Source organism: Elephas maximus, chromosome 1, assembly GCF_024166365.1.
Source record: "Elephas maximus indicus isolate mEleMax1 chromosome 1, mEleMax1 primary haplotype, whole genome shotgun sequence".
Taxonomy (NCBI): domain Eukaryota; kingdom Metazoa; phylum Chordata; class Mammalia; order Proboscidea; family Elephantidae; genus Elephas; species Elephas maximus.
In genome coordinates, this window is record NC_064819.1 from 86,784,152 (window position 1) to 86,802,645 (window position 18,494).

The 18,494-nt window shown below is 41.3% G+C and overlaps 1 protein-coding gene across 7 annotated transcripts in view; it reads right to left on the minus strand.

Moving 5' to 3' along the window:
- Positions 1-3,554: 3,554 nt before the first annotated feature.
- LOC126077797 (ribonuclease P protein subunit p21-like) overlaps positions 3,555-18,494 on the minus strand; it is a 31,470-nt gene continuing 16,530 nt past the window's right edge. Inside the window, exons 5-11 of one of the 7 annotated variants that reach the window (XR_007517856.1) lie at positions 6,757-6,994; positions 6,183-6,302; positions 5,823-6,002; positions 5,256-5,373; positions 4,837-4,869; positions 4,640-4,687; positions 3,555-4,488 (exon numbers count right to left, since the gene is read on the minus strand). Coding sequence is in view for 1 of the 7 variants with exons in the window: in XM_049887469.1 (XP_049743426.1) it covers positions 6,230-6,302; positions 6,757-6,994 (311 nt within the window). In the remaining 6 variants the exon portion in view is untranslated. The other 6 variants (XR_007517853.1, XR_007517854.1, XR_007517861.1 and 3 more) reach the window with 6 other exon arrangements.

Here is an 18,494-nt window from a genome sequence, read left to right on the forward strand (position 1 = left end):
GAAATCAGATGTCTGAGGTGGTATTTAGTTATCAGTTGCTGTGTAGCAAATTATCCCCAACTTAGCAGGGTAAAACAACATACATTTATTATCTTACAGTTTCTGTGAGTCAGCAATACGATACAGCTTAGCTGCGTCGTCTGCTTCATGATCTTTCACAAGGCTGCCAGCAAGGGGTTGTTCAGAGTCATCTCAAGATTCAGTTGGGGCAGGATTCACTTCTAAGCTCATTTGGTGATTGCTGGCAGGTTTCACAAGAAGGAAACCCTTGTGCTTAAGTGCTATGGCTGGTAACCAAGAGGTCGGCAGTTTGAATCTGCCAGGCGCTCCTTGGAAACTCTGTGGGGCAGTTCTACTCTGTCCTATAGGGCCGCTATGAGTCGGAATTGGCTCGATGGCACTGGGTTTGGTCTTTGGCGGGTTTCATTTCCTCACAGGTCTTTGAACTGAGGACCTCAGTTCCTTGCTGGTTATTGGCTGGAAGCTGCCCTTGCCAGGTGGCTCTCTCCATAGATCAAGCATGTGAGAAGAACCAGAGAAAAAATGCCAACAAGATGGAAGTCACAGTCTTTTGTAATCTAGTCAGGGAAATAACAATTCCATCACTTTTGCCATATTCTATTAGTTAGAAGCAAGTCCTTAAGTCCATCCCATACACAAAAGGGAGGGAATTACACAAGAGCATAAATACCAGGAGGCAGAGACTGTTGGGAGCCATGTCAGAAGCTACCCTACCACAGGTAGAGCCTAGGCATCTGTATTTCTATATACCCATCCTTAGGTAATTCTGGTACACTTTGAGGATGGAGAGCCATTATTCTACAGCTGTTTTTCACAAATATTTGATGATATTCTCTACAAGAATTTTGGAAATTATGTACTAGTCATGGACTGAATTGTGTCCCCAAAAAATATGTGTATAAATTTGGATAGGTTATTTTCCCAGTATTATGTGATCGTCCACCATTTTGTTATCTGATGTGATTTCCCTATGTGTTGTAAATCCTAACTCTGTGATGTTAATGAGGTGGGATAGGCGGCAGTTATGTTAATGAGGCAGGACTCAATCTACAAGATTGGATTGTGTCTTGAGCCAATCTCTTTTGAGACATTAAAGAGAGAAGTGAGCACAGGGAAAGGGGTTCCTCTTACCACCAAGAAAGCAGTGCCAGGAACACAGCACATTCTTTGGACAAGGGTTACTGTTCAGAGAAGATCCTAGTCCAGGGGAATACTGAAGAGATAGACCTTCCTCCAGAGCAGAGAGAGAGAAAGCCTTCCATTGGAGCTGATGCCCTGAATTTGGACTTCTACCCTACTAGCCTGTGAGAAAATAAATTTCTCTTTATTAAAACCATCCACTTGTGGTATTTCTGTTATAGCAGCACTAGATAACTAACATAATATCCCTTTGATTTTTAATTTAATGTATGCATGTTTTGTTGTTGTTGTTAGGTGCTGTCGCGTTTCTGACTTGTAGTGACTCTATGTACTCGATGGCACTGGGACTGGGTAGTGACTCTATGTACAGCAAAACAAAACACTGTCTGGCTCTGCCCCATCTTCACAATCATTGCTGTGTTTAAGCCCATTGTTGCAGTCAGTGTGTCAATCGACCTCATTGGGGGTCTTCTTCTTTTTCAGTGACCCTCTACTTTACCAAGCATGATGTTCTTTGCCTGGGACTGGTCCCTCCTGATAACATGTTCTAAGTAAGTAAGGTAAAGTCTTGCCATCCTTGAATCCCAGGAGCATTCTGGCTGCACTTTTTCCAAGAGAGATCTGTTTGTTCTTCTGGTAGTTCATGGTATATTCAGTATCCTTCACCAGTGGCATAATTCAGAGGTGTCAATTCTTCTTCGGTCTTCCTTACTCATTGTCCAGATTTTGAATGCATATGAGGCAATTAAAAATACCATGGCTTTGGTCAGGCACAACTTAGTCATCAAAGTGATACATTTGCTTGTTAATTATGGATCCAAGTAAAATGAAATCCTTAACAACTTCAATCCCTTCTTCATTTATCATGATGTTGCTTATTGGTCCAGTTGTGAGGATTTTTGTTTTCTTTTAATGTTGAGGTGTAATCCATACTGAAGACTTTAGTCTTTGATCTTTGTCAGTAAGCATTTAAAGTCCTCTTAGCCTTCAGCAAGCAAGGTTATGTCATCTGCATATTGCAGGTTATTAATGAGTCTTCCATCAATCCTGATGTCAAATTCTTCTTCATATAGTTCAACTTCTCAATTACTCATACAGATTAAGTATGGTGAAAGGATACAGCCCTGATGCACACCTGTCCTAATTTTAAACTGAGTTTTAGTAAACTTAAATAGTTGCAAAAAGAGTAATTTTTACTTCTTTTAAGCATTGACATCTTAATACCAAAGTGTAGGTTTTAAATTTTCTGCAATGAATTATTTTTTAATAATTATTCCAGTCACAGTTATAAAATAAAAATTTTAAAGATACTTCAAATAGCATCACAATATAAACTACCTTGGAATTCATTTAATAAATGATATATAAGACCTCTATAAGGATTCTACTGGAAACCTTGGTGGCACAGTGGTTAAGTGCTATGGCTGCTAACCAAAGGGTTGGCAGTTCAAATCTGCCAGGTGCTCCTTGGAAACTCTATGGGGCAGTTCTGCTCTGTCCTGTAGGGTCGCTTTGAGTTGGAATCGACTCGACAGCACTAGGTTTGGTTTTTGGTTTTTTATAAGGATTCTACAAAATATTATGAATAATAAATAAAGGCTGAAATAAATGGAGTGATATGCCATTTTCATGGACTTGAAGGCTTGATAGATTCTTTCAAAACAATCCTAATCAAAATCCCACTGGATAATTTCTTCTGTTGAAGCTGAAAAACTGATTCTGAAATTTACATTAAAATGTTAAGGACCTAGAACAAAAAAGACTCTTAAAGAAGAACAAGGGGAAATGATCTACCAGATATCAGTGCTTAACCTAGAGCTACAGTAATTAAGAGGGTGAGGTATTAGCAAAAGGACAGAAAATATATGTAATAGAATATAAAGTACAGAAAGTCACATGTATTTATAACATATGAAAAAGATGGCACTTCAAAGCTGTGAGAAATATGAGAAAATATATGACTTGACACCTAATTTGCAAATACACAAAGTAAAATCAATTGCAGATATAAGTACGAGAGTTAAAATCAAGCTTCTAGAAGTAACATGGGACAATATCTTCACAATAAGGATGCTTTCTTAATACAAAAACATACTAACCATAAAAAATATGGATAAAGTTAGACTACATTAACATGAATAGATTCTTTTTATGAAGCCACAGAGTGGGAAAAGGTACTTACTACACTTATGATAAAAAGGGGTTTATGTGGAAAATATATAAAGAATTCTTACAAATGAATAAAAGAAAAGCCACTGAGTTGAAAAATGGGTAATGGACTGAAACAGGCTCTTTACCAAAAGAGGTATCTAAAAGAACAATAAATCAGAAAAAAAAATGTTCAACCTCATTAGCTATTAGAGAAATAAACTTTAAAATCATTATGAGATCCATTACACAGCCACCAGAGTATCTAAAAAAAAAAAAAAAAGACCAATAATAGGAAATGTTATCAAGTATACAAGACAATGCTTGTGGAACAATGGGTACTCTCCTACACTGGAGGTGTGAAAATAAATTGATACAAGCATTTGAATAATCAAATTCATTATCAGATTCTCATTTTCAACAGAGAAGTGAGAAACTGCAGCTCAGAGCAACAGGAAGTTACATCAGAGAGTCCAGCCTCACTACTGCTGGAACAGGGAGGGACACAGGTCAGTGTGGGGAGGGGTGTCCTAGTGGGCAGGGGTAGATGTCTTAGTTATCTAGTGCTGCTATAACAGAAATACCACAGGTGGATGGTTTTAACAAAGAGAAATTTATTCTCTCACAGTTTACGATGCTACAAGCCCAAATTCAGGGTGCCAGGTCTAGTGGAAGACTTTCTCTCTCTCTTGGTTTTGGGGTAAGGCCTAGGAGCTTCTCAGGGCAAGGAAGCACACTCTTGGCTCTTCTTGTTTGCTGGTAATGAGCCCCCCCCCGCCAGTCTCTCTGCTCACTTCTCTCTTTTATATCTCAAAAGAGATTGACTCAAGACCAAGCTAATCTTGTAGATTGAGTCTTGTCTCATTAACATAACTGCCTCTAAGCCTGCCTCATTAACATTAACATCATAGAGGTGGAATTTACAACACATAGGAAAATCACATCAGATGACAAAATGGTGGATAATCACACAATACTGGGAATCATGGCCTAGCTAAATTGACACAAATTCAGGGCAGATACAATTTAGTCCATAACAGGTGGGTTAGTTCCACCACATCCTCATGTTATGCTGATAGGAATGCGGACACATCAGACATCAGTTGCAGAAAGAGAAGTTAGGGGTTCTTGAATCACAAAGTAGGTTGTGAACAAATCTCGTATCATAGCAGTCTCATGCTACAGAAGAAAAGAATCATGAACAAGTTAAAGTCAGTCACTATAAGTGTTGACACTCTGAACAGCCCACCACAATTTCAAAATGCCCAAATCCAAAGAGTCCCCATAACCCAGTCTTGTCCCCCCTGCTCCAACCCCTGCAGAGTCTCACCTTTAGAAACCCTGAGAGATACATTGGAGAGCTTGGCACTGTCCGTGCCTGGAGAAGAACAAAAACAGGACCTTGTCAGAACCCAGGGAAGATAAGACTAGGAGAATGGGAATTATGGGGTGAGGGGGCTCCCACACAGGCTCCCATCTACACTATCCCAAGAGTCTCAGGATCAGGCTCTCTTCCTTCATACTTACTTGCAGCTTGAGTGTAGCTCCCTCCTTTCCCACCTGTGGGAACAAAGCACTCTGTGAGAGATTGGGGAGTAGGAAGGACCATGAGGTCCTAGAAGAGCTCTCTAGTCCTGAATCCCAGAGAAGGTTCCAGAACTGTGACTGGACTAACAACACTCCTGGAAATCTGTCCTCAGCAGAACCTTCCTCTGTGACCTTTGATTATTGTGAATAAAGTCTCCATCATCAAAACCTTAAGGCAGAAGATCTGCCCTTCATTTCCACATGTGCTTTACAAAAGAGTAATTGTTAGCACACAGGGACCCAGACTGGGTTAGCACCTGTGTGGACTGTGCCACCCAAAATGAGGTGGCAAATCTCCTACCTGGGACTTGAAACCACCCAGTGGGACAAGAAAACTGACACAACTACCCCCATCCGACCTGATCTCTTCTTTCTCCAGACCACAGCTCCAGTCACCACAGCTCTGATGACTACAACTCCAAGGAGAACCAGGCCAGCAATGATTCCTCTGATGGAGGTGATGGACTTGGAACAGTTCTGGAAAGAGAAGGGAGGTGAGGAGCTCTGAATCCTTGGAGGTTTCCAGAAGGCCTCCTGCCCTTCTTGCCCCATCTCAAGGTGAGGGGCTGATGTATGTGTATCTCTGTTCATCTCCAGAGGGCACCACCATGATTGCCCACTTCTGGAAGGTTCTGTCCCCTGCAGGCCTGGTCTCCACAAACTCTGGATCCTGGTCCTGTTTCACTGCCAAGTCAGGGTGACCTCTACCAGGTAGAAGCCCAGAGCCTACCACCTCACTGTGACCTTATGGTCAGAGAGGTGGTGGTTGGTCATATGTGTCTTTGGAGACACTGAGGGGAAAGTTCAGAAAATTCAAGAACTCTGCATTACCTCCCGTGGATCATATCTTAGTTGTCTAGTGCTGCTATAACAGATAAAACACAAGTAGATGGCTTTAACAAATGGAAATTAATTTATTTTCTCACAGTTTAGGAGGCTAGAAGTCCGAATTCAGACCGTTGGCTCTAGGGGAAGGCTTTCTTTCTCTGTCAGCTCGGGGGGAATGTTCTTGTCTCTTCAGTTTGTTTCCTGGTTCCTTGGAGATCTCTATTTGGCTTGGCATCAATCTTCCCCCATCTCTACTGTTCTACTTGCTTGTTTAATCTCTTTACATCTCAAAAGAAATAAAGCGAAGATACATCTTACATTAATTCTGCCTCATTAACATAACAAAGACAACCCATAGCATAGAGGTTAGAATTTTGGGGGGACATAATTCAATTCATAACATTCTACCCTTTGGCCACCCAAAATTCATGCCCTTGTCACATGCAAAACACACTCACCTATCACATCATCCCCAAAGTCTTAAATCAACTCCAGGCTCAAAATCTCAAATATGGGTGAGACTTAAGGCGTATTCTATCCTAGGGCATAATTCCTCTTCATCTGTGAACCTGTGAAATCTTGAATACAAGTTATCTGCTTCTATAGTACAATGAAAGAAGAGGCACAAGGTAGACATTTCCATTACAAATGGGAGGAACTGGAGGGAATGAAGGGATAGCAGGTACAAGCAAATCCAAAACCCAGCAGAAAAAATTACATTAGATCTCAAGGCTTGAAAAAAATCACCTCTTCTCTGAGACCATCTGGGCAATAGCCCTGCTCTCCAGACTCTGGGTGTTGGCCATGCCCTCTGAATTCTGGGTGGACATTCCTTGGCCCCAAGCTTGTGTCCCACCTTCCAGGCCCACTGGGATGGCAACTGTGCTCCCTCCGCTTTATGTGGCCTCATTCTCCTCGTCCATCTGCATGGCAACCCCACCCCTCAACCCCAGCAGACCCCCTTTTTCTGCTGGTTGAGTATGGAAGCCCCACCCCCTCAGCTTTGGGCAATGGCCCATCCACCTGGCACACCTTAATGATAGCCCCACACTCTGGAAGCAAGTTGGTGAAGATCCAACTCTTTGAAACCTAGGAGGGTGTGGTCCCACACTTTGTGATCCAGGAAACCATTGCCCCACTCTTTGAAACTGAGAAGACACTGCTTCCTGTGTTCCTCCCAACAGTTCTGCTGATCTGCAAGCTGCTCCAGGGATGGTAATTTTCTTTTCTTGGAGAACAACAGATGTAGCTCCTTTGGTCTGTTTCCTGCCTGTAGAATTCCAAGAAGCACACAGCGTTCTTTCTTTTCATTCTTTCTCTGACCCCTTAAGTCTAAGTTGATGGGTTTTCTGCTGTTGTAATTCATTAGATCCTTCAGTCACAGGCTTAATCTGCTATCTTTTTCCATAGAGATTACAGCCTTGGAAACCCTATGGAGGAGCTCTACTCTGTCCTATAGGGTCACTGTGAGTCAGAATCAGCACACAAGAACAACAACAGTAAACAATGAAAACTGAGCTAACCAAAAGTATAACATATCTATGCTGGGAGGACAGGGGTATGTGAAGGAGAGATAATCCATTATAGATGATACGTAAAACTGAAAAACAAAGAATGAGCAGTATAAATACGTTATGTAGAGGCATAGAAATAACACTAAAGAGAATCAACTGAAAGAATTTAAAGTGGTTCCTTCTGGGGCCCTGGTGGCACAGCAGTTAAGAACTCAGGCTGTTAACCAAAAGGTCACCAGCTCGAGTCCACCAGCCCTTCCTTGGAAACCCTATGGAGTAGTTCTACTCTGTCCTACAGGGTTGTTATGAATCGGAATCAACTCAATAGAAACAGATTTGGTTTTGGTTATTTTCTGGTGTTCAGGAAATGGGGTACATGGAAGACTGAGGATGGCTTCTTCAAAACAAGCCTTATAAAGTTTTTGAATTTTTAAACTGTGTGCCTATATTCATTTGATAAAAATAAAAGCTCAACATTTTTAGAAGAAAATATCATGGGTGAGCGAATAGACTCAGAATTGTTCTATAAGGAGTGCCATGGAAATGAGGCAGTAACTGGAGTGAGACATGGGATCAGGTGATGAGGTTTTATAGGATTTTGCTTTGATTTATTTAGTTTTTGTCTGTTTAAATGGGAGATTTTATAACATGTGTGTATGCAAGAATGAATGAGCCAGTAGAGTGGGAAACTAATGATGAAGAGGAGGGAAATGAGACCAGCACAGGAACACAGGTCTGTGTGACTCCAAGAATCAGTCCATTTAATGTCAGAGTATTTTGTCTTTAGAAGGAAAGGGAACGGTCAATGTACATCTGCCATATTCCAAAACCTGCACTAGGTTCTTCACACTCATGTCTCATATCACCATTACACAGCCCAGCCCAAACCCACAGTGGATGGACAGACATACATTAGTGCCTTCCCATTTTGAAGCATGCAGGTGACATAAATGCGGGCTGCAAATCCTTGTGAGAGTCAGTTTTCATCAGGTTCATTCATACCCAGAGAGTGTGTGTTGGGGGAGGAATAGCTTAAAGTAGGGAAGATCTCCGATTAGATTCCCCATTTAGAGCCGGGGACTCTTGCCGGTCAGGAATGCACTCACATTCCAGAGGATGGTTTAGACATCCCTGTGCTGTTCCCTGCCTTTAACTACCAGGAGTGCTTGATGTACCTACCATGGGCAACAAGGACAGAGGTCTCCCCCGCTTCTTCCTCATCTACTCCTAAACCCAAATTTTCATCCCATCTGCTTGGATCTTCATGTTCCTTAGAGTCATTCCCTTCAGGACAAAGTATCCCCTCAGGGTCTGATATGGATCATTAGTCACAGAACAACACTGATTGATTTTGTACAGAAAACCCCATCACCACTGGGTGAGGGGAGCAATAGAAGGAGTTGAAGGGGTAACGAACACCATCTTGTTACAACCGAACAACCTTGTAAATTGGAGGATTATTACCCTCAGTTTATAGATCAAAAAACCAAGTCTTGTTGTTAGGTGCCAGCAAGTTGACTCCAACTCAGAGCGAACTTACATACAACAGAACAAAATGTTGCCCAGTCCTGAGCCATTCTCATGTTCCTTGCTATGGTTCAGCCCATTGTTGTAGCCCCCATGTTAATCCATCTCATTGAGAGTCTCCCTCTTTTTCGCTGACCCTCTACTTTACCAAGCATTTACCAAGTCTTTGATCAACGATTGGTCCCTCCTGACAATGTGTCCAAAGTAAGTGAAATGAAGCTTCACCACCCTCACTTCTAAGGAGCATTCTGGCTATACTTCCTCCAAGACTGATTTGTTTGTTCTTCTGGAAGTTCATGGTATATTCAATATTCTTTGCCAATGTCACAATTCAAATGTGTCAGTACTTTGGTCTTCCTTTTTCATTGTCCAGCTTTGCTACGCACAGGAGGCAATTCAAAATACCATGGCTTGAGTCAGGTGTACCTTACACATTGAAGTGGCATCTTTGCTTTTTAAGATATTAAAACATAATTTATTTTTGTTGAGAATTTTAAAGAGGTTTTTTGCCACAAATTTTCTCAGTGCAATATGGTGTTTGATTTCTTGACTGCTGCTTCCACAGGCATTGATTGTTGATTCAAATAGAATGAATTCCTTGATAAATTCAATTTCTTCACTGTTTATCATGACATTGTTTATGGGCCCAGTTGTGAATATTTTCATTTCCTTCACATTCAGTTATAATCCATGTTGAAGGCTGTAGTCTTTTGCCTTCATCAGTAAGTGATTCGAATTGTTTTAATTTTCAGCCAGCAAAATTGTTTCATCTGCATATCACAGGTGGTTAATGAGTCTTCCTCCAATTCTGGTGCTGCTTTCTTCTACATACAGTCTAGCTTCTCAAATTATTTGTTGTGGATACAGATTGAATAAGTAAGGTGAAAGGATACAACTCCGCTGTACAATTTTTCCAATTTTAAACCATGTGGTATCCCTTGTTCTGTTTGAACACTGCCTCTTGATCCATGTACACTTTTAAAAAAAAATTTGGTTGCAATATACACAAACATACATCCGTTCACAATTTCTCCATGTACAGTTCTATGACATTGGTTAAATACTGCACAATTTGTCACCATCCTTACTACTTCTGCCTATAGTGTTACATCACCATTAATTTAGACTGTGCCTTAAAGTTCTCATCTGCACTTTAGATTAACTGTTGTCAGTTTTAATTAACTGTTGTCAGTTTTAATTCATATAGATAATTCTTTATAAGATCATAATGCTCAAAACAAACATTCTATATTAATTGAGCTAAATGTTGCCCAATGTTAGTGAAACTGTCACGGCTAAGGGGCACCTAAGAGAACATAATAGAGACTAAATGAAATATAATATCCTGAGTGGGCACAGAGAAAGAACATTAGGGAAAAACTAATAAAATCCAAATAAGGTATGGAGTTCAGTTAATAATAATAAGGTATCAATATTGCTTCATTAGCTGGGATAAGTGTGCTGTGCAATGCTGACAATAGGGGAAACTGAGTTTTGGGTTATATGGGAATTGACCTGAACAGGGGACAGCTTTAAATTAGGCACAGATAAGTGGAATCATTTCCAGCTGATCCAGGCAGTGGTCAAGCATATTAGTCATTTGGCCCTAAGACCTACTGAGATATTTGTATGTGTGTGTGTGAAACAGTTATAGTCATTTGGCCCTAAGACCTACTGAGATATTTGTATGTGTGTATGTGAAACAGTTACTGCCCTGTCTCCAGGGTTTTGGGAAAAAGTTTTATTCTGTAGTCATCCTGTCAGAAATATCTCCTGGCTTTGTAGTGGGCCCTAGTAGATTTTGGAATTCAAGGTCTTGGTACAGCAAATGACCAAGTAAGTGACTTGAGATGCCCATCATGATCAGGATTTTATAGGATCCACATTGCTCCCCGGTACTCAATCCTCAAGGGGAAGTAGCATATGTAGCATCAGGCTTGAGCAGGTACTGAAAGCACAGGTAAGTTGCAGAGACAACACTCCTAGTGTTCTTATTGCTGCTGCAGAGTTCACTCTTCCTTGTCTCATTCTTGTGGTCTATGAGAAGTTCTCTATTGTCAGTCGACTGTAGAGGAAGAAATCTGATCCTAGGTTACATATGGTTTTGAACTTGCTTTTAATAGTTGGAAGTGGACTGCTGCAACGTTACAGTCTCATCCGAGGACATTCATAAGGAACAGGGAAAGAATTCTTTGTAGTAAGTAGATTTCAAACAGACCATCTAGAAAAGTCTTCATTTCCAAAAGGAGAAGTATCTTGTGGTTAGATCTTCATCGGTGCATAAACCAACCAACCAAACAAAACCAACCCATTGCTGTTGAGTCAATTCCAACTCATACCAACCCTATAGGACAGAGTAGAACTGGCCCATAGGGTTTTCAGGGAGCAGCTAATGGATTAGAACTGCTGACCTTTTGGTTAGCAGCCAAACTCTTAACCACTCATCAGTGCATACAGAGTCGCTAACAGTTTGCTCAGATATTCAACGACTTAGAGGGAATGAGATGGAAAGATTTGTTATAAGAAAATTTGGGGAAGAAATGTGAACCACTAATATGGCACAGTAGGTATTCACACCAACCCTCATATTAACAAAAATAGATTGATAAAATAATTTAAAAACATTGAAGAGCTTGTACTTTAATGGTAATTGACTAGCCAAAATTCAGGAAGCTCTGAATTTACTTTCATCCTGATGTTATTTACTGAGTGTAGAAAACTAAAGCTTTCATTTTCATAGCCTTGTGGATATTTGGAAGAAAAGGCAACTCTCAGGGAACACTCGGAGTGGGAAACCTAACAGGATGATCTCTTCCATTAAACTTCAACCCCAAATGGCCAGGTTTCCAGTGTTAGGGAATGTCCACTTCTCAAGGGACTACAGAGATCGTCACCTTGGTGCTGGTAGCATGGGAAAAAAAAAATTCTTCCTGAGGTTTCACTACCTGTGACCTCTCAGATCAATCTGCAACCCATGTTCACACTAAATGTGTGGTCTGAAAATCCTCAGGCCATGAATTTTATTTAAAATTCACCAGACTGTAAGACACCTGGCAAAAGCAAACAGCAATCCTCTCTGGAGCAATGTATTAGCATCTAGGCTTTGAAAATTCCGACAAATCATTTTATAAGTACTATTTCGTTCACAAGAAAACAATATACCAGGAAAGAATAAGCAGAAGTAACAGACAGTAGAATCATAAAACTCAGATATTAGAATAATAATAAAAGGCTGTAATGTAGCTAGCTATGTTTACTATTATAAAAATGGTGTGGGGGCGGTCTGACCTCTTCTAAGTTCACAAGGCGGAGGGAGAAGCAAGGCTGATTCCTATGAGGTGGAAGTCAGTCATGCCTTCTCTCTTCTCCATCTTTACCAATTCTGACATCAACCATTACCCCCAGAGCATTCTCTACTTCTCTACTGGGTTCAGTAATTGATTACAATGACCATACAGAACTTACAAACAATTCTCATATTTATGGGATTTATTAGGTAAATAACAGATTACAATTCAGTTCAGGAATGCTCAGCATACAGTTCTTCCTTCAGGACAGCCTCTTCCCCACCGTGGTAGCAGACACACCTCTCTTTGGCCCCTCAGCCTCTATCCGGCTCAGGAAAGTGTTACAAAACTCTCTTAGCCCCTGCCAACAAGTTATGAGAGCCACCCCACTTTGCCAGTAAGCCTAGACCCAAAGACACTCAGCTTTCTCCCTCCATGGGCCAGGAAGCCCACTTTGTGGTCTCCTGCACATCTCTTCTGCTGCTGTTTCTCTGCCACCTTTTCTCACCATCTTCAGTGCCACAGCTCTCTCTCCCTTGGTCTTCTGGCTCCAGGAGCTTCTCAGTGCAGGGATCCTGGGTCCAAAGGACACACTCAGCTCATGGGTGTTCTTTACTGATGGCTGGGGGATCCTCCCTTTCCCGCCTCTGGGGTGGCTCATCAAGGCCAGTGGGATGGCAAAACTGATGAATTCCCTTGGTGGGTCACAATTACCTTACTTGCAAAGTCTTACCCAATCGCTTGGGTGAGAGCAACAAAACCATGGCAAGAAAGCCCACACAAAAGGCTTTTCTTGCCATGGTTCTTTCATACCTGGAGGATAATTTCCCCCTCCCAATCATTTTACTAATCCAAAACAGTCATTAACAATTTGTCCTACATTAGGGCAAAGAGTCCTAAGGATGAGATTACTCAGGTACTAGCCACTCAGGTCTGTTCCAGGAGTCCATCTGATCTGGTCAGGTTCTCCAAAAGTTATCTCAGCTTCACCTTTCCTGGTATCTTATAAAATTTAAGTTGAGAGAAGACTATTCCTTTGCTCTGAGCCTCACAAGGTATCAGCATAGCAAATTTTTAAGGGATTTTAGGTTTGAACACTGTAATCCAGTCCAGCAATGCCTCCCCCTTAGTCCACACTTTCACACTTATAGCTTCTACAATTACAGTTTTTACAATCACATTTAACCCTGTTAACAGTCAATACTTATGAATGAATCATATAATCCTATCTTACCCCACCCTCTCTTCCCCAGACCTGTCAGGAAAAGAGGAATCTATTCAGTGGGGATCCTCACTTGCCCTCCTTACTTTGAGTGAAAATGCACCCACAAAAGTATGTAAGCCAGGCACTTCATGCCTTTATCTTCCTCCATTTTAGATAGCCAATTTCTAAAACGCCCATCCCTATCAAACCAGCACTCTGAGGAGACAAGCATGTTCCTTGGTCTTGAAGAATCTTCTGTTCAGTTTGGAACTTTGAGCGTCTGCATCCATAAGCAAAGCCAGTCCAGAGCAAGCCATCAAATTGCAGCAATCTACACCAACTGACGGTATCAAACATCTTTCCTTTCATTCATTTGGGTTTTGGTCAGCTCATTCCTAGCCATCTAAACTAGGTCACAATGGGTAGCAGCCTTACGCTCAAGAGTTTACACACACCTCCCAGCACTTCACACTCTCTCATCCCTAGTACTCTTGTGCTAGGTCGACAAGATCTAATGAAACATGTCCAAATTCAGCCTGTCTCTTCATTGCTGCATTTCCCCACTTTCGCTCATGAACGGAACTAGATGGTCTTCACCAGCGAGCATACCAAGGTGTCTACTTGCCAGCTCCCTTTAACTTCTAGTCCTGGAACCAAAAAACCAAACCCACTGTCTTTGAGTCAATTCCGACTTATAGCGACCCTATAGGACAGAGTAGAACTGCACCATAGAGCGCCTGGTGGATTCAAACTGCCAACCTCTTGGTTAGTAGCCGTAGCACTTAACCACTGTGCCATCAGGGTTTGGGGGTTCCTATTGATGGGCACCCGACTTTTCCTGCCTGGGTGCATGAAAAAGCAAAACGATCATTTTTTTTTTCTTCAGCTCCTTCCTCCAAATGCAAGTCTCCTGTTCTCTCAGCAGTTTTAGGTGGTTCTGCTTGTCTTTGCAAATGCAAATTCTGGGTGGGGCTCAGGTTTTTGACCTAAGCCCCCACTCTAAACACAGGGCTACTGCATTCAAACAGCCTGTGTTTCCCTGGAACAAATCTTAGTTCCCCTTTTAGCATATCCAATATAGTATTGGCTGAAGGTAGAGTTACACACTCCCTACAATCTCTAATACCCAATGTTCATTTCTATCATACATATAAGTCTGTTTTACAGTGCTAAGTAGTAGAAACATTCAATATCCATAGTACATTCAATTAAATACATAATCCTTAACATATAAGTCTTTTTTTTAAAACATTCTAGTTTCATCTTCTTTTCTTGATATCCTATCTTCCTATTCATATGCATATAGCCTTGGGCCTCTGGTGAGTGGAACCAGTAGACCCTGGCCTTCCATCCATTCTCCTGCTTATCTGGCCACCCCAGGCCACTCCAAATGCAGCATAACATTTCGTTCAGCCATTACAAGTAACAACAACCAAAGTAACCATCTAAGAATCAATGAGTGATGGAAAACTGGACTATTAAGGGGATACTTGTGTGGGGCATGGACCTATGGAAAGCACTCTGGGAATTTAGAGGGCACATGGGAGTAGGACACGTTGTTAGCCATCAGAAAAACCCTCTTCCTGGATCGGAACGTGATTGGAATCAGCAAGTGGACTTGTTGGTACTGTTGTAGAGAAAAACTTGAATGCTGTTCAAGCTAAAACAGAGAGGCTTATTAAGGGTTTAAAACAACTGCAATTGGAGAACTATGTAGCCCATTGAAAATGGAGCCAGGTAGTCCAGGGGCAGTGTCGTTACACAAGTATTTTTATGGGTTTAAAAGATGAACTAAATCATAGGGAGGGTAATTACAGGAAAATCAATGAATGTTGTAATAATCACACTCTGATTGGTTACTGATTATTAATAGTATACTTAGTGATTACAGATAGTTTCACAGGATGATGGATCTTGGTCACCAGATGCTTACTCTTTTTTTTGTCTATCTTGCAAAAATATCCTGTTGGCAACAGCACCTAGATAGCACTCTTCATGAGTACAGGTATTTTGAGGGGTGCACATGGTCACTTGGTCATATGGTTTCACATCCTAGTTTTGACCACCTAGGAAAAATATATTTTTCTCAAAAGACATAGCCATTAGTCCAGAAATCCAGATTAAATTTAGATAACATGGTCAGCATATTATGCCTTTGTCTCGCTGACTGCACTGAAAGCTATCTTTTCTTGAGAGAGTACGTTCACTTGAGGTGGCCAATTGGGTCCATGAAATGAGCAGGCATGGGGGTGCTGCACCAATGCAGAGATGGACTGAATCTAGACACAGCCCCCTTGCACTCTCTGAGCTCTGAGGCACAAAATGCCAATAAGGACTGCTCTATCCACCAGCAAGAAAGATAGAGGTTGCAGACAGCTATGGGGCAGATTCCCAGTGGGCAGGGGGCAGGAGGAAGGCCATACACATAACTGGCAAGTTGATTATACTGAACCAATGACAGCAGTGGCACCAGGTGGCTATAAATGGGTCCTCACAGAAATAGATATACTTTGGACTGGGCTTTGCATACCCTGTGACATATGCAAATGCCAAAAACACCATTAAGGGATTGGGACAAAGGATACTGTACCAATTTGGGCCAGTGAGTTATATTTTATCAGACAAAGGAACATACTTTACAGCTTACAGGGTGCAGCAATGGGCCAAGAAACATCATGTTAAATGGACGTCCATGTTGCACACTACCCTCAGAGTAATGGCTTGATAGAGAGTTGGAATGGGCAATTGAAATATTTGTTATCTAAAATGAGGGAAGATAAAGGCATGAAGGGCTGACTCACATGTCTTCATGAATGTGACTCAGAGCCAGGGAATAATCTTCTCTCAGTTAAATTTTATCAGAGGACAGAAAGGGTGAAGATGAGATGAACTATTGGAGAACATGGCTGTTTTAGTCATTTAGTGCTGCTATAACAGAAATACCACAAGCGGATGGCTTCAACAAAGAGAAATTTATTCCCTCACAGTCTAGTAGGTTACAAGTCCAAATTCAGAGCGTCATCTCCAAGGGAAGGCTTTCTCTGTCAGCTCTGGAGGAAGGTCTGTGTCATCAATTCCCCTTTGCCTAGGAGCTTCTTGGGCACAGGGACCCTGGGTACAAGGGAAGCGCTCTGCTTCTGGTGCTTCTTTCTTGGTGGTATGAGGTCCCCCTACCTCTCTGATTGCTTCTCTCCTTTATACCTCAAAAAAAGATTGGCTTAAGGCACTATCTAATCTCATAGATCTCATCAACGTAACTGCCACTAATCCATCCCATTACATCATAGTGATAGGGTTTACAACACATAGGGAAATCACATAACAGAATGGTAGACATACAATATTGGGAATCAATCCATAACACTGACCAAAACAAATAGATACCTGCAGCAGATCTGAATGACTGGTACTTGAGAAACCTCACCCTTAGGACTCTTTTACCCTATGGAAGGACTTATTGTTAATGCCTTTTGGACTGGCAAAATGGTTGGAATGGGGAAGTTAATTCTTCAAGTATGAAAGGGTCAATGTCTAGAAGAGCCAAGAGGTGTCCTGTGGTGCAATGAATTACTTAATATGGCCCTTCTAGCCATTGTCCTTGTGACTCACATGCAATGATTGAGTGGGACTATGCAAATAAGATACATGGAACCTGTAACAGTTGGGATTAAGTGTAAACTTGGCTAGGTCATGATTCTCAGTATTGTATGGTTGTCTTCCATTTTACGTTTTAGAAATCCTAACCTCTACATGTTAATGAGGCAGGGTTGGTGTGGGGTGTGTCCTGAGTCACAGGCTTGCAGGAGGGTGAATCAACTCCCACCCTTACTCAAGTTACCCCTTTCCCTGGGGTGTTGCCTGCATCCCAGGTATATATGTGGATCCCTAGTAGGGCTTTCTCTCTGTCTCTTCTTCTGCGTCCGATTTGTGATTGTCTAACCTCTGGTTCTTGGGACTTGAGCCAGAGGCCAGCTGTCTTACCTGCCAATTCTGGGATTCGCAGGCCTCCTCAGCCAGATGGGCTGGCGGCCTATCACCTGACCTGATTCACCAGCTTCTGCAGCCTTGGGGGCCAGCAGCCTGTAGTCTGACCTGCTGATTTGGGTTCATCACCCCCGCAGCCACAAGGGTCAGGAGAAGCCTACACCTGACTCACAGATTTGGGACTTGCTAGCCTCCACAACCGTATGAGCCATTTCCTTGATATAGTTCGTGAGTTCTGTGAGATGTTGCAGTGAATTACAGAACCCAAAAATGGGAGAGAGAGTACTGAGGAGAGGGGGAGTAGTTGATGTCAGAGATGACAGAGTGGTACAGCAGTTTGGAAAGGCTGGACATTTGGGACATCATTAACCTCTGCCTCATAGGAACCAGCTGTGTCCTGATTCTTACAAAAGAAAATATTCATTTAACTCATTAAAAACAAGGTTTAAAATGTGTTCAGGTAATAATAAAACTGTAAAGAATGTCCAAGAAAATATGAAAGTAATAAGATACAACTTTTATAAATGAAAATATAATGAATAAAATTAAAATCTCAATGGATTTTTCCAGAAAAAAAAAAAAAGACAATTTGATACGAATAGGCCATTACTAACGGAAGTTCTAAATAATGTACTTTAGGTGAAGGAAAGACCCCGGAATGTATGAGATGAAAGAAAGAATAAATTTTAAAAGTGCAAATATATGGGAAAATTTAAATTAATACTGTTCTGGAAAAAATAAAGATGTCTGATTAGGTAAAAAAGATAATATATACTTTGGGAGGGGCAAAACAGAGTTAACTGAAATCTAAACTCTCCCTTTTCCCCAAAATAATGCTAAAGATACAGATTTATTTACATTCTGATAAAAATTTTCCAAAATAAACTTCTCACTCAGTATGTGGTCTTTTCTTGTTATTACTGTTCTGTACATTTTAGTGTAGGGCATATAAAGGCGTCACTTTGGGAGTCCTTCTATATGTTACCTTTCAAAATAATTGCTGAACTACTCAGTAATTCAGATACTCAAATCTCAAATTTAACTGTAGAATTTTCATTACTGGGCAGTTTTCTGCAATAAGAAGGTCATTCATAGAGTAGGTGGAACCTGACATTTTTTGTCTTTCAGAACCATGGAGAAATCCAAGTATCACGGATATTAGGGATTGAATCTCAGATGAATTCAATGGGATCCCAGGGAGAAAAATTTTAGATAATCCCAAATGGACATGGAATTATGATTTTAAACACAGTC